Source organism: Equus przewalskii, chromosome 6, assembly GCF_037783145.1.
Source record: "Equus przewalskii isolate Varuska chromosome 6, EquPr2, whole genome shotgun sequence".
Classification (NCBI taxonomy): domain Eukaryota; kingdom Metazoa; phylum Chordata; class Mammalia; order Perissodactyla; family Equidae; genus Equus; species Equus przewalskii.
The window spans coordinates 27,113,053-27,128,566 of NC_091836.1; the positions used below are offsets into that span (position 1 = coordinate 27,113,053).

The 15,514-nt window shown below is 46.8% G+C and overlaps 1 protein-coding gene and 1 long non-coding RNA gene across 5 annotated transcripts in view; one reads left to right on the plus strand and one right to left on the minus strand.

Annotated features, from left to right (window-relative positions):
- LOC103546662 (uncharacterized) overlaps window positions 1-15,514 on the minus strand; it is an 18,132-nt gene continuing 2,618 nt past the window's right edge. The window contains exons 1-5 of one of the 2 annotated variants that reach the window (XR_011540887.1): window positions 4,658-5,011; window positions 4,380-4,445; window positions 3,860-3,992; window positions 3,281-3,425; window positions 1-821 (exon numbers count right to left, since the gene is read on the minus strand). This is a non-coding gene — a long non-coding RNA (uncharacterized lncRNA). Of the gene's footprint in view, window positions 822-3,280; window positions 3,426-3,859; window positions 3,993-4,379; window positions 4,446-4,657; window positions 5,012-15,514 lie in introns of those variants that run through there. The other variant, XR_543734.2, reaches the window with a different exon arrangement.
- Window positions 13,844-15,514, plus strand: part of CXCR5 (C-X-C motif chemokine receptor 5) — a 13,383-nt gene continuing 11,712 nt past the window's right edge. The window contains exons 1-2 of one of the 3 annotated variants that reach the window (XM_008513434.2): window positions 13,844-14,018; window positions 15,199-15,318. In XM_008513434.2, the coding sequence (XP_008511656.1) occupies window positions 15,262-15,318 (57 nt within the window). In that variant the 5' untranslated portion in view covers window positions 13,844-14,018; window positions 15,199-15,261. Of the gene's footprint in view, window positions 14,905-15,198; window positions 15,319-15,514 lie in introns of all 3 variants that reach the window. The other 2 variants (XM_070623240.1, XM_008513435.2) reach the window with 2 other exon arrangements.

Consider the following 15,514-nt stretch of genomic DNA (forward strand, 5'->3'; position numbering starts at 1 on the left):
AGGAACTTTTGCTTTAATTATGAATTTATACTTATGAGCACATTTACTCAGCTGAGTTGTCTCACATATTTCTTACTGTGGGTCATGGTCAAAAAAGTTTAAAAGGCCCTTTATAGGATGAAATGATAAAATCTAATTATTTTATTCCAAATCAGCAATTTTCCCAACACCATTCAAAGAATAGTCTTTTGTTTCACCAATTGATTTATGAGTCCTTCCTTCGCATGTATTACATTCTAATTTAGGCAGTCAACAAATATTTTTAATCAGCTACTGTGTGCCATACATATGCTACATGGGGGAAATGACACAACGTGAATAAAAAAGTAGTCTCTCTCCTCACTCCTGGAGCTTATACAAAGGCTGAGGTGTGTTACTGGCTTGTCTGTCCTGCTCCGTTGATATTTCTCTAAATTTTTACCCCAGTGCCACAGTTGTTGTCAGTGAACTTGTCATTTATTGAGCAGCAGTTAAGGGCTAGGCATTGTGCAAAGTGCTTTCACGCAACACTTCATTTCATACTTATAATGACGCTATAAATGGTGTTCTTATTCCCACTCTACTGAGTGGGGAAACTGAGGCTATGAGATGCTAGGAATGCTTCCCAAGGTGACTGTATTAGTCCACTCAGGCTGCTATAACAAAGTACCACAGATTGTGTGGCTTATACAATAGGAGTTTATTTTCTCACAGTTCTAGAGGCTGGGAAATCTAAGATCAAGTTTCCAGCAGGGTTTGGATTGTGGTGAGAGCTCTCTCTCCGGCTTGTAGATGGCCGCTTTCTCTTTGTGTCCTCACATGGCCTTTCCTCTGTGCTCACCCTGGGGGAGAGAGAGAGAGAGAGAGCAATTTCCAAATACAGTCACATAGGGGGTTAAGGCTTCAGCATGCGAATTTTGGAAGGACACAATTCAGTCTATAACAGTGACATGTCCAGGAAGTGGTGGAGCCAGATTCAAACCCAAGCCTAATTCCTCCAGTACCTGAATTCTTATTTAACACCATTTCTGTCCAATAAGGCAAATCCCATCTCATTATTTTTATTTTCTTAAAAAAAACAAAAAAGCTGTTCTTGTCCATTTATTCTTTCAGATGAACTTCACTAATCACTTTGACATGTTCCACACCAGTAAGAATTGACGTCTTCACACCGCTGAGTTGCCCCATCCAGGAATATGCTATATGCTGTCCCTTGGGGAAGTCACGTGCTTTCCCGCTTATAGTGTCACACATTTCTCGTCAAGGGTTTTCTGAGGCCGTATTTTCTTAGTTTAGTGCTTCTCAAACTTTAATGTGCATTAATCACCTGGGGATTTTCTTAAAAAGCAGACCAGGTCAGCAGGCCTGGGGGCGAGCCTAGGAGTCTACATATCTAGCAAGCTCTCAGGTGACGCGGCTGCAGTGCCAGGAACCACACTTGGAACAGTAAGGTCATAATTGTGCTATTTCAAATGGGATAGTTTAATCTAATATTTTAGAACTTGTGATTCTCTAGAAAAGCCATTGATTTTTATTTGACCAGTTTTGCATATGATTCCTTTCCTGAACCCAGAGAGTTTGCTTGTTGCTGTGGAGACAAGCTGGAGCTTCCAGGGCCAGGGAGAGGGGACCATCATGCTCGTACTAAAAAGGGATCTGTGGCATCCATGCCTGGAAGTCTAGGCAACCAGGACTGGTTGCCTGGCAGCAGCCCCCCTCCCATCCTTACCCCTTACGATGTCACCCTTCTGCCTGATTTAGACTCAGACCCAGTGAATCGTAGAGCCTGGCGTACAGTAGAGTAGGCGCTCAATAAATACTTGCTGGGTCAATGAATCTAGGGCAATTCCCCCCAACAAACTAGTCTTGCAGATGAGGAAACTGAGGTCCAGAGAGAGGAAGCAATCTGTTGGAGCTGACCTACAGGCCTCACTGGAATAAGACCTCAGGTTTCCTGCCTTCTTCTCAGAGTTCCACCTTGCTCTGAGCCCTGAGAAAGACATCAGAGATGCAGAGTCCCACGTGAGGGAGGTCCCAGAACCACAGAACACATACCTGAGAAGAGACCTTCAAGGTCATCTTATCCAGGGCTTCTTAACCCAGGGTGTGTCGGAACCACCGTATATAAGCCTGGACCTCACCCAGGAAGAGTCTGATTCAACAGGTCTGTTGTGGGCACCATAGGCTCTGAACAATAGCCAGGTGGGTGATTCAGGTATGCAGCCAGCTTTGGGAACCACTGTCCTGACCCAATCTGCTTGTTTTACTAAAGAGGAAACTGAGTCTGGGAAGGGTAGCAACTTGTGGATGGCCTCACAGACCTATTCCATAGGACCACCTTAAGACCTGATCTACAGGAAGTCAGGAACCACATCCAACCATCGCCTTCCTGACCAGGAGAGGGGAAGAGGAAAGGTACTAGGGCCTGAGGCTGCCTTGGCAGCTACACCTGGCGTCCCATTTCTCCAAGCTCAGTAATAAGCCAGAAAAGTCTTACGTGTGAGTAGGAGAGCAGTCATTTAAGAGCTATAAGCTGCAAGACGCAGAAAGCTTTCACCTCATCTTTAAAAATGTTGTGCAAGTCATTTGGCAGAGTAATTTAAAAAGTGGAGATCTCTCAAAGCAGAGAGTCAGTGAGACAGTTCACAGCCGGCCTCTGCCACCAGTGTTCGCAAATTACTTAACCTAACCCTCAGGGTCCCCACCTGTAAAATGTGGTCATTAACAGAACCCACCCATATAACCTAGAGGTTAAGTGGATGCTGCTTGGAGCCAGACTGGCTGGTTCAAACCCCAGTTCTGCTGCTTATTAGCTATGTGACTTTTGACAAGCTATTTAGCCTCTTTATGCCTCAATTTCATCACTTGTAAAATGATGCAATAATAGTAATTTCCTCAGAGGGTTGTTGTTGTGAGGATTAAATGAATGAATACATTTCCCTCACCTCTGAGCTTTGGTCCACCTTAGGCCACAGTCCCTCATCTCTTCTCTGCCTACACGCACTTCCTTGGCTTTAAATACCATCTGGTTAGTTCCAAATTTACAAGTTGAGCTCCTTCTTCTCCTCTGAACTCTACTCTGAATATCCAACTACCTGATGGACAACTCCTCTCGGACATCTAATAGATATCTTAAGCCTAAAGTGCCCCAAACTGAACTCTTCATCTCCACCCCTAAACCTGCTCTTTCCAAGGTCTTCCCTATCTCAGTTAACGGCACCTCCATCCTTCCAGCTGCTCAGGCCGAAGTCCTTGGAGTTAGCGCTTAGCAAATTGTGTTGGCTCCACTTTCAAAATATACCTGGAATCTGATCACTTCTCACCACCTCCATTGTAACCACACTCGTCCTTGCCACCGTCATCATTACGCTGCATAGCTTCTTGGTTTCCATGCTTTTGTTTTTATTCACCTCTAGTCTATTCTCAATGCTGCATCCAGAGGGAGCCTGTTTAAACAAAGGTCACATCATGACAAGCCTCTCTCCCAAAACCCCCAGTACTTTCTGTTTTAGAGTAAAAGCCAAAGTCCCCACCAGGGTCTATGACGCCTTAGATGGTCTGGTCCCAGCATGTCTGCCGTCATCTTCTTTACACAACACTTTGCCCACCTTGGTCCAGCCAGATGGGCCTCCTTGTGTGTTCCCACACCTCAGAATCTATGCACTTGCTAGCTGCTCTGCCTGAAGCATTTTTACCCCTTTATCCTCAGGGATCACTCTCTTAACACTTTCAAATCTTCATCCAAAAGTCTCTTTCTAAATGTTACATCTTTCCTGACAGCTCCAGCCCTCCCTATCCTCCTTTCCTTCTTTACTTTCTTTAATAGCACATATGTCCCTCTCATGTTCTATTTATCTAATACACTATTTAATTTACTTACCTACTATGCTGATTATCTGTCTTTTCCCTTTAGAGAATAAGCTCTGTGAAGACTTGAGGACAAGGATCTTTGTCTCTTTTGCTCACTTCTGCATCCTCAGAGCCTGGGACAAAACCTGGCACATAGTGGGTTCCTTCGACGTAGTGGGTTAAGTAAATTTAATGAATACCTGTTAGCTCTAATTATTCTTTTAACATTTTAGAAACAGAGTCAGAAAAAGAACAATTTTAAACATTGACATTTTGTGCTAAAAACTTCCAAACAATGTCTGCGAGCTCACACTAAATGAAAAGGCAGCCTACAGAATCACACATCTACCATGATTGCAAATTTGCAAGATGTATATAAGAGCATAGGCGGAGCACAAAAGTTATATTAATTCTCATCATAGCGTCAGGACTGATTTTTTCTGCTGTTTTCCAACTACATGTACTGTGGGTTTTAAAATAAAATAAGATTTTAACTTACTGAAATATGAACAACATGACATCCTTTATAGAAAAACGAAGCAAAACGATACCTTATCTTTTCTATGCGCCTGGAACAGGTCTGGAAAGATACATTGACCTCGTCGCTGCAGTTATTCCTGGGGAGAAGGGGAGTACATTGTCGGTATTGATTAAACATTTTTCTAAAATGTTTAAGTCATTTACAAAAATAATGTGTTCTTATATTGTGCAATTAGATTTTTTTTAAAACAAGGCTAGAAGGAAACACTTAAAAATCCTTAAAGAAAACAAAGTGTGGTCTATAACTAAAGGCTCCCCACAGCAACAAAATTCCCCTTTCTTTTCGCACCTAAAGGCTCCAGTTCCTTCTCTTAAACAGAGATATTGGGGCTGGAGAGAGACCAGGAGGGCTCCCCCTGCCCGCTGAGGACATGGCTCCAGGTGACACATCCCAAAGACCCCAGCCAGTTTTGGGGCAAATGGGGTGAGGGGAACACCACCTTCCCTTCTCCCTGCTTCCAGCAGGACTGTAAAAACTCCTATCAGAGACCCCCAGCACAGGGAGGAAAGTGTGGGTGGATACTGAGTGCCAGTTCCACACAGATTTAGTCTGCCTAGAGAAAAAAAGACTGGAGAGAGACTGTGGCTTCCCAAGGGCCCTCCAGTTCCGTAGATTCCCCCAGCTCCGCCATCTCTGGGCAGCAGCAAAGCTGGTTTCTCTCAAGGGCACACCCACACATGCTGTGTCACTGCGCACTAGCCTCAGATTACAGAAAGCCCTTCGTAAGCCTTCCGTGCCGCTGTTGTGAGAATCTCTCTATGATGTGTTCCAACTCTGCTCACCTCAGGGAACAACTGGGTACAGGGGAAGTTGTCGAGGCCAGTTTGGGGCTCCTTCTTCCCTGTCCTCAGGCACCTCCCCAGCCACTCTCTTTGCCCACTGCCCAGCCCAAGGAGTCCTCTCCTTGCAGCTGACTGGGGATCAGCCTTCCACACCAATCTCCAGGACAGTGAGTTCCATAGCCATAAAGCCCATGCCAATGTCCATTTTCCACACACCGGGCTAGTTTGTAGGGCACAGTGTATAGTGGCCTTTTCCTCCTCACTCCAGGCCTGGCAAGGGCAAAAAAGTGCCAGTTTGTTTCTGGGTCAACCATCAAGCAAAGGATGATTGCCCAGCCTCTCTCCTAGCACTGCCTCAATGGCACCCCCCCCCCCCCCCGCCACCTCAGCACCCAGCGGGGGGCCTGGAGGATCACTGGACTGGATTACGTGCCCAGAGGACTAGAATTCCTCTGCCTGAGTCAGAACATCAGTGACAGCAACAGCCCATGTTCATTTAGTTTCCAGGGCACCTTGATTAACTGGAAGTAGGATTTTAGACTCCAGAGGCTATTGATTCAGTTATCATGTGTGTCTCTCCATCCATTCATGAAACTTCTTTTTTTTTTTTTTTTTGAGGAAGATTAGCCCTGAGCTAGCATCTGCTGCCAATCCTCCTCTTTTTGCTGAGGAAGCCTGGCTCTGAGCTAACATCCGTGCCCATCTTCCTCTACTTTATATGTGGGACGCCTGCCACAGCATGGCTTGCCAAGTGGTGCCATGTCCACACCCAGGATCCGAACCGGCAAACCCCGTGGCGCCGAAGCAGAACATGCGAACTTAACCACTGCGCCACCAGGCCGGCCCCCATTCATCAAACTTCCATGGCCTGCTGACTCTACTTTCTGTGCCTGGCACTGTGCTAGGTTGTAATCTACTAGGAAAGAATCGATAAGTACACAAATGTCTCTACCACAAAGAAGAGCAAGGCAAATGACCACTCCCCCCACCCCTCCACCTAAGGAACGAGGCTAAAAGTTACTCTTACTTGGATAACTAGTTAATAATCTTTATTGAGCACTTACTAGGTATTGGGTGTTTTCATGTATTGATCACATATGGATCCTCACAATAATCTTTGGAGATAGGTGCTATATCATTTACACATAAAGAAGAAGACAGAGACTTGCCCAAGGTCACACAGCTACTGAGTACCAAGCTGAGATTCAAAGGCCATGTCCTTCTCCTGACCTTGCTGGCAGCCCCAGGATAAGTACTGCAGGCTCAGGCCACAGAAAGCCACCAGGGAGAGCCAGACTCCCCCAGGCCCCAGCCCAGACTTCCCACCACCCCTTCACAGGTCTCACCCCAATTCCCTCTTCACTCATTCATTCATTCATTTAGTCAAAGACAGTTATTGAGTACCTACTAGGTGCAAAACTCCTGGGGAATGGATGAATTATACATGACTTTGTCATCAAAGGCTCTCGTAGGAGAGTCTAGTAGATAAATAACTACAATTCATGGTAAAAAGTAAGAAATATAGGTAAAGTGCTAGACCAAATTTAAGGGAGGGAACAATTACTTTGATTTAGGAGAATCTTTGTGGAGGAAGGGGCACTGAGGTGGACCTTGAGGATGTGTAGGTTTTGATCCCGCAGAGATGTGGGGAAGCACTGCTGAGAGTCAGGAAACGCCTTAGGCACAGATGTGGAGGCAGGAAGGGATGGAGGGAGAGGGAAGAGGGAAGACTGAGGAGTTCGTGTGGTTGGCGGACTGTGCACCTGAAGGGGAGTAGCAGGATACGTTTGGAAACACAGTGGACATTCTGTAAATATTTATTACCTGAAAAATAAAAACAGGACATTTGGGCTGGATTACAGGGACTAAAATGCCAAGCTGCCGAGTCTGGTGCCTGTCTCCTTGCTAACAGGGAGCCGTTGACAGGATTTTCTAATGTCCCCTTTGGTGGGTAAGGCCAGGTGGCTGTTCCATCTCGTTCTCTCCCGGCCTCCTCCCCAGAGCTGGTCCCACAGTGTCAGCAGCTCTGTCCTCCACTGCTGTGTCATCATTTGCTCTCTTTCAAGTGCCTGGCCCACACCCAGCAGCCCCCACACTGCAAAAAGCTTCCTTCCTGGGGCAGCAGGACGAGTCATTTGGAAACCTCTCTCTGATGAGCTCCGTGATCAAGGTGCTGATACGGCAGGTGGGCCGGCCTCACCGTGTCTCCAGTCTCGGAGGTGAAGGCAGTGGTGAGTTTCGTTGGCCCATCACCTCCGCCTTGAGCCTTGTTCACTTTCACTGCCGGAGACAGTGCGGATGCCTTTGACAATGCATTTCATGATCCTGCTTCAGCCGTTTCCTGCCTTTGCCTTTCAAGGTTGCTCGGTCCTGCCGGGGCCCATGCTGGGCCACCCAAGACCAGGCCTCTAACCTACCCCCTCACTGACCACAGTTCCTCGCTGTAGCCTCATGTAGAGGCAATGAGGATGTGGACGTGGGGAAGATGGACTTTCTGCCACTTTACGCCTCCTCTCGGGCAAGCAAGCTAACTGTCCCACTGGGGACCAGTTCATCTCTTGCTCCTCGGAGAGCAGAGCACTGGGTCTGAAGTCAGAAGAACCGACTGGGTTTCCTCTCCAACTGGACAGACTTATGCAACTCATGAGAACTGCTGAGCCTGGGTGTTCTCACAAATAAAAGAGGCTAAGAATTCTTGGCTGGCTTTCTCCACTGGCTTGAGATGCGGCCCTCCTGAGACAAAGAATGTGAAAGGGCTTCATAAACTGTAAATTAATCTGGGAGTGTTATGATTGTGGTTATTAGTTTGCAAAGATTGAGTTCATGTTATTATTCTCTCTCGGCATCCTGTTCCTTTTCTTTGTAGCTCTTACAGATTTTTGTACTCATAAGTTATCATTATTACTAAGTGAGTTGTGTATTTGTCTCATGCCCACCTCCTCTCCGTAGTGTAAGCTACGATAGGGAGGGAGTCATGTTTAGTTTTGATTCTCATACTTTCCCAGCTTCTAGTTCAGTGCCTGGAATGTAATGGAGGCTTAAGGAATAATTAACTGATAAGTTATTTGAGGACCCACCACCCATCCTCACTAAAGACATTGACTAGGCTAGTCTGTCTTGTTTACTGCTAAACCCTGGCACAAGCTGGGTGATTAATAAATGTTTTTTGGAAGTTGAAATGTACAAACCTCCTTAAATACCAGCTTCATTGTGAAATTCTGTTGCTGAAGAATCTGCTGCATTTCTCAGTTTCCCCATCTGCCATCCAAATGCCCAGACAGCTCCCTGTGCCTCTCAGAACCCACCTTCCTTGCCTCTTGTCCTTCTCCCACATCTTCCTCTGCTCCAGTCCAGACAAACTACCCACCATCCTCTCCCCAAGACATGCTTGTACCACCTGCAGGCCTCTGTTGGGACTCAGGCATTCCCTTTACCCTTCCCTCCGAGTTCTGTCTAAACTTCCTTCCTTTCCCTTTAAAAAAGCACATGTAGGGGCCAGCCTGGTGGCACAGTGGTTGGGTATGCACGCTTCGGTTCACGGGCCCAGGGTTCACGGGTTCAGATCCCCAGTACGGACCTATATGACCCATCGTTCTTTGGGCCGTGCTGTGGTGATGTCCCACATACAAGGTAGAAGAAGACTGGCACAGATGTTAGCTCAGGGACAATGCTGTGAAAATAGAGGATATTTAAAGTATACACAGGGCCAGCCCCATGGCCAAATGGTTAAGTTCGCACGCTCCACTTTGACATCCCAGGGTTTCGCCGGTTCGGATCCTGGCCACGACATGGCACCACTCATCAAGCCATGCTGAGGCAGCGTCCCACATAGCACAGCTAGAGGCTCTCACAACTAGAATATACAACTAGGTACTAGGGGGCTTTGGTGAGAAGAAGAAAAAAGAAAAAAGAAAGATTGGCAACAGTTGTTAGCTCAGGTGCCAACGTTTAAATAAAATAAAATATACACAAATAAATTTTTTTTTAAAAAACTGTGTGTGTGTGTTTCATAGCACTTTATACCTATGGAGGATTTCTGTTTGGAAAAAAGTCTTTTATCTTTTTTTTTTAAGTACATAATATGTATATGATATTATTCAAAACAAATGAGCAAGATTGGCAGTGCAGGCATTTTACAGGTGTACAGATTAGGACACTAAAACTCAGAGAAGCTTTATTTGTAATTTATATACCTGGAGATTGTGGCTTATTTGTGGATCCATGAAAGCAATTTGTTTGAGTGATCTCCATTAGAGAAAGAAACAGGGAGAGAGACAGAGACAGAGACATGGAAGGAGGGAAGGAGGGAGGAAGAAAGGAAGGGTAGGAAATATGAGTATATCAAACATACTAAGAATAAGTATTATTTGCTATGTGTGTGTGTGTGTGTGTGTGTACACGCCAACTAGGTTGTGATGTAAAACCTGTTTCTTACGATGGGCCATGTTCAAAGTGACTGGGTTACGTGGTATGCTGAAGATTAACTAGCAGAGCTTAAGCTCCACCAATAAGAGTGGAGGCTGAGATGGACCAGAGAGGTGCCAGAGGTGGGAGCTAGCCAGGGTCGGGGGAGGTGTGATCTAAATCTCAGCAGTGCCAGCCTGGGCCCCAGGGAAGCCGGGTATTCTGGGGGAAACCAGCTGTGGGTTGCGGTGCCAATTGTGTGAGGTGCCATCAGCTGTTCTAGAGAGGCCTCAGCTACAGCAGCATTTGTGTGGAGAGGTTGGCAGCAGTGCTGGGGTGGGATGGGAGCTCCAGTTTGAGATACCAGCCGTGTCAGGGCAAGCCATCTCCATGTACCATCCTGTGTAGCCTAAGGCGGTGATTCTCAAAGTGTGGCTCCCAGCCCGACAACATCGGCATCACCTGGCCACTTGCTAGGAATGCGAATTCTCAGGTTCCCACCCCAGACCTCTGGAATCACAAACTGTGAGGGAAGGCCCAGCAGTCTGTGTTTAACAAGTCCTCCAGGTGATGCTGAGGCATAACGTTTGAGATCCGCCTCCCTAGGAATGCCCTGTTTGGCATTCTATCTTTGAAGTGTCTCAGAATATTTAGGCAGAGTCTGGTCTAAAAGCAGCCTTGCTGGAAAACAGAAGTGCTGGGTCTCCAATCCAGGCCTTTTGATACAAAATACAGTGTTTTCTCCACAGTTTACGCAGCACGCTCACGCACTGCCTGGTAGATCCTCCTTACTCTGCATGCCTTCCACACTGCTGGACTCAGCCCGCGCTAGGTTCAGTGACACGGTAGATTCATATATATTGCTTTGAAAATGTTCTCAAGTTGCACGTAGATATGAGTGTGCAAACTTGAGGACACGCGTCTGTTCTGCCTTCTCTGTGAGACAAAATGCTGCCAGGGCAGAGCCTAAAGCCCGTCTCCCTTGATCTTTACATCTCCTCTCTGGCTGGGGCTCAGCTCCTACACAGAATGCAAACACCTGATCAAGCACTTGACTCATTTTCTAACCCTGGCCGCACAGCTCACCCCCAGGCCGAGGTTCCCAGACACACTCATGGCCCTTATAACCTTGAGGTAACCTTGATGCGCCTACCCAGCACCTGCAGCCCATTTCCTCCCCGCAGGACTCCTACCTGTTACCTAATGAGAGAGGAGCTATGCGTGGGTGCTGGGTCCCGGCACTGAGAACATTTACCACCCCGCTTCCTGTGTTGATATGTATTGTGCTTTTTGGTCACTGGTGCCTGAGCGAGGTGTTAAGACTCACAACTACTTCCTAGTACTGCCTGAAACTCAGTTTCCACATGTGTGATAAGGTGATAAAAATACCCACCACTTAAAGACTGTTCAGAGGATGAAAGGAAATGATGTGTGTGAAGAGCTTAGCACAGTTCATGGCACATAGTGAGTACTTGATAAACAGCCCATAAAGGGTTTAGGCAGAGTTTTTCCTTTAGATAGCCAGGTAAGTGCCTGTCCTTTGCAAAACTGAATCTCTGAGAGAAGGTTGTACGGTCTGGTGGAGAGAGCCCCGGGTTGGGGGCCCACAGAGCTGGCTTCAGACCCTGACTGTGCCGATTACTATCCTTGGAATCAGGAGCAAGGATCTGAGCCTGTGTTTTCTCATCCACCCCCCACAAAAAAATATGGCCAGGGATGATGCCAATACCTCCCACACGAGGTGTTTTGAGGATTAAATATAACTAAATGTCAGATTAACTTAAACATGAAGATCAGGTAAAATTAACTTTAAAAATTGTATGGCTTTGTAGATTGGCAAATGCTATGCAAATATTGCTGTCCTTCTCTTTGGGTGCCTAGAAGGATGCCCAGCACTTCCACAGGCTGACTCACTAGGTGGGGACCGGGGGAGCTCTGTTCTGAACAGTTGGGAGACACCCGGATAAAGAGGAGAATAAGATCGCCGCCCAGGTCAGAAGGAGAGTGTCTCAGCTTATCGAAAGAAATAGGGGAAAGCCCAACCCATTCCCTGCGTCCCAGCACTCTGGGGGACACCTGAATTTTTCTGTGGAACGTGGGAAGTGAACTCCAAGACAAGTGATTATATCTAGTATTTGGAATAGATACAAACTTAATATATCCCATGAACTGTGAAGAAAAATTATTGAGAAAAATCCACCTGAGCTGATGCTAAGCAGCCATCTACCTCAGGCAGACACAAGCCTGCTCTTGGCAGAACCACCAGCAGTCATTCTGATAAGAAGCCTGGAAAACAATCCAGCCTCCAGCAGGCTGCCCATGAGGTGGGGATTGGGATCCCACATAGAAATACAAACAAGTTGCATATTGAAATAAAATTTGGGCTGCCTCACTTAGAAGCATCCCCTCCATCTAATCGTCACACACAGGTGGGACTTCTTCCATCTCATCTTTAAAGTCAAGGGGTTTCAGCCTAGGCATTTTCCCCTCTATCCTGGGGGGCTAGTCTGGTTTTGGGGTTTGAAGATCATAAGATCATCTTTTCTACCAGCGGCGGGTACTTTCTGAAACTTCTAAGGCAACATTGGACCTCTAGTCAGTAGATATTTACCCATTTAGGGCAAACTGAGTTGACCATCAAAGGTCAGTGGCTGGGTCAAGTGGGCCCTGGGAACCTGTAGTATGTCCCAGCATCTGGAGAGACAGGAAGGAATATCTGAATGGGTTCGTGGTGCAAGAAGCACAAAGAAGTCAAGGGACTGGAGAGGAGTTCAGGTGAGAGTCACAGGTCCCTCTGCTCTGTAAAACTCACATCAGCCAATGAGAAGCTAGTAGATGCCTCACTGCCCCACACCATCACAGCTGAAACTACTGCCACAGCCCACTGCTGCACCTGAGAAGTAGCCCTGAGCCTCCTCCCAAACCCCTCTTCTGCGCCTGCAACACACCAGGGGGAAAGGACAACCATGGGAAGAATAGGAGAGGAGTAGGCCACAAGAGCAATTCCCACCTTGTCCAGTGCACACTCCAACCTCCTCCCGCCTCCTCTTGCGGCCCCGACCAACATCATCATCATCATTATCACTACCATAACCACACCCACCACAACTTGAGTAATTCTTTCCACGTATTTTTTCATGCAGTCCTCATCATCCCCCATACCCCCTACCACGCACCCTCCCCTCCAGGCACATCAGGCCTTCACTCTATTCAAACCTTCAATGTCCAGCTCATGTCCCACTTCTTCCACGAAGTTTTCTATGATCTCTGAGAATAGTAGGTTTCTAATGGCATGAAGGAAGTTTCTGCTTTTGGCATTGTCCTGTCAATATTTTCCATCAGGACTTGGATAGACCCAAGGACGGCATGCTTAGCTAAGTTGTCATCACATCAACAGATGACTGAAGCAGCATTTCCAAAGTGTCCCCTTATAGGCTGAGATGAGGGACTAGAACCATCAAAATGAAATGTCTTAGGCATGTTGTCAAGGGGAGTGGGAGCCCACAGGAAAAACCATTTTAATTGCAATTATATAAGTATGGAGTCTTGAACAAGGAAACTCTTTTATCTTCCTATATTTTCTCCTAGTCAGACAATATCTGAACCATCAGCCAGAAATCACCCAGAGGTCAAAGAAGAGGCTGGCGAGGAACCCAGAAACCACATCCTTTGAAGAATGGCTGAGGACACTGGGGATGTGTACTTTGGAGAAGAGAAGACTAATGGGGATGTGATCTCTGTCTTCAGAGGGTACTTATTGGAAGAGGAGCTAGGCAGTCTAGACGGAAGGCAGAGCCAAGACCTCTGGGGATGAATTACAGGGAGACAAATTTTGACTCAGCATGAGGAATAAGTTTCTAATGATTAAATCATCCTACATTGAAACGTGATCTCCGCATGGAACAAGTTTTTCACCCTTGGCGATGTTTGACTAATGCTGGGTGCCCACCTAAAGAAGAGGTAGTGACAAGAGTCTTGCATTTGCTGGGGGCAGGGGATGGGGGATGAGGATGGATTGGTTTATCTCCCCAATTCCCTTCCAATTCCTATATGATTCTCTATACTATATTCCTTCCTTATCAATGTCCTTAGAGCAGTAAAAGCTAAGTTGAATATTTCAATGGATTGGAGGGGGAGGGATATCGGGGGGTTGGGCTGGAAGAATGGAAAGTACACAGCAAACTTGGGACACAGGAAACATTGTGCACATCAGCTTCTTCCTGAACGTTTCGGGACCGGAAGTGCAGGAGAGGAACTCAGACCTCTTGTCCTGGGACTCTTCCTCCTTAAAAGCAGTTGCTGAAGGCAGTGAATAGAGGAAAGAAAAGACCTCAACAGCAAAAACAGAGGCTGAAAACTCCTCAAGCTGTTGAAGCCCAAGAAAGATGTATCTTTTGGGAGTGAAGTGAGGGTTATAAGCAAGGTGTTTGGAGAGAAAGGGGAAGATGAATATGGAGGAAAAGGTGAAGGAGGGCACTAGAAAGGGTAGAATCCCAGCAAATGGTAATTTGGCTGGAAGGGGAGGATGACAACAAGGATTGAGGTGGGGCAGAGAAACAGCATTTCATGTGTAGACGCCACGGTGTGTGCGGTCATTATTTTCACATCGCTGTGGACCAAGAGAGGAAATGCCCTCTCCTGGAAGAAGAAACACAAAGATGACACTTGGGGGCCCTTAAGGCAGAGTTGAGGGAAAGGAAAGGGGTTCTACGAGTCTATAAGAGTGGCAGCCTGGTGTAGCAGAGAAAACACTGAATATGGAGTCAGGAAATCTGAGTTCAAGTCCCGGCTCTGCCAGTGGTGAGCTGTAGATCCCGGGGACATTACTCTCCCTCTAGGGACCTCAGGATCCTCCAGTGTAAAAATCTGCTCTAGCTGGGTAGTCTATGATGTTAATAATGTATGTGCCAATCAAGTTAATTTGTAGCTAGAACATCACTATTTTTGAGTCAGAAAACGACTCTGTGACTTTATTTTTTTGTGCTTGGTAATTTGGGTAATTTCATTTTTGTCTTCCAGTAACGTTTTAGAGTTTTCCTTTTGAAAATTTCTAAATTATCTCTTCTAAACTTGAGCTGGAAAGGGAAGGGGTTCTGCCCCTGCCTTGGCAGAAGGAGGGTAGCAAGTAGAGTGGCCAGGTGTCCCAATTTGCCTGGGACTGAGGGGTTTCCCAGGACAAGGGACTTTCAGTCATGGGCCAACTGGATGATTGGTTGCCCCATTGGTGAAAAGATGAGGGTTTGGAGGTGGCTTGGAGCAGAGGTCCTAGAAGGGCTCTCCTCCTGTTCCCTTTCTATGTGGAGATTCCCTCATGGCCCCACTGAGTGCTGTGGTGGTTTTAATTACAAGGTGCGGCTCCCTTATTGGGAAGCTGGTGGAGGTCAGGGAGGAGAAGCAAGGGGCAGCTTCATACCAGTCATAAGCCCCAAGTCAGACAACTATTGCCGGGAAAGAAGCTGAAATGCTTGACTAGCACTGATGCTGTGGGGATTTTCCCTTTTTCTTCAAAAAAACAGAAAAGACCCAGTGGAAAAAAAAAAAGTGATGAGTTGTGAGGCAGACAGTGGGTCCTACGCAGCCCCAGGAGACGGTGCGCAGCTCATTTGTTTAAATTTGCAGCTGACGGCTGCCTCCTCTCTATAGGCACCAGGCAAAGAGCTGCTGAACATCAGACAGTGACCAGTCTGGTGACGTACAGCTGCAGCCATGAACTACCCCTTAACCTTGGACATGGACCTCACGAACTACAACTTGGAGGACCTGGTGAGTAGGGATAGAGGGCTCATGGTCGCCCAGGCCTTACTTGGAATTCTAAACATCCTGTGCCCGGGGCCCAAGGAAAAGGGGAGTCCCCTCCCACTGTGGATTGGCAGAATCTAGAAAGGCCCATTGACATCTACCTTTTAAGATTTTATTTCCCATTCCACGGAGGAAGCAGATAAATAGAGCTGTTGCCTTA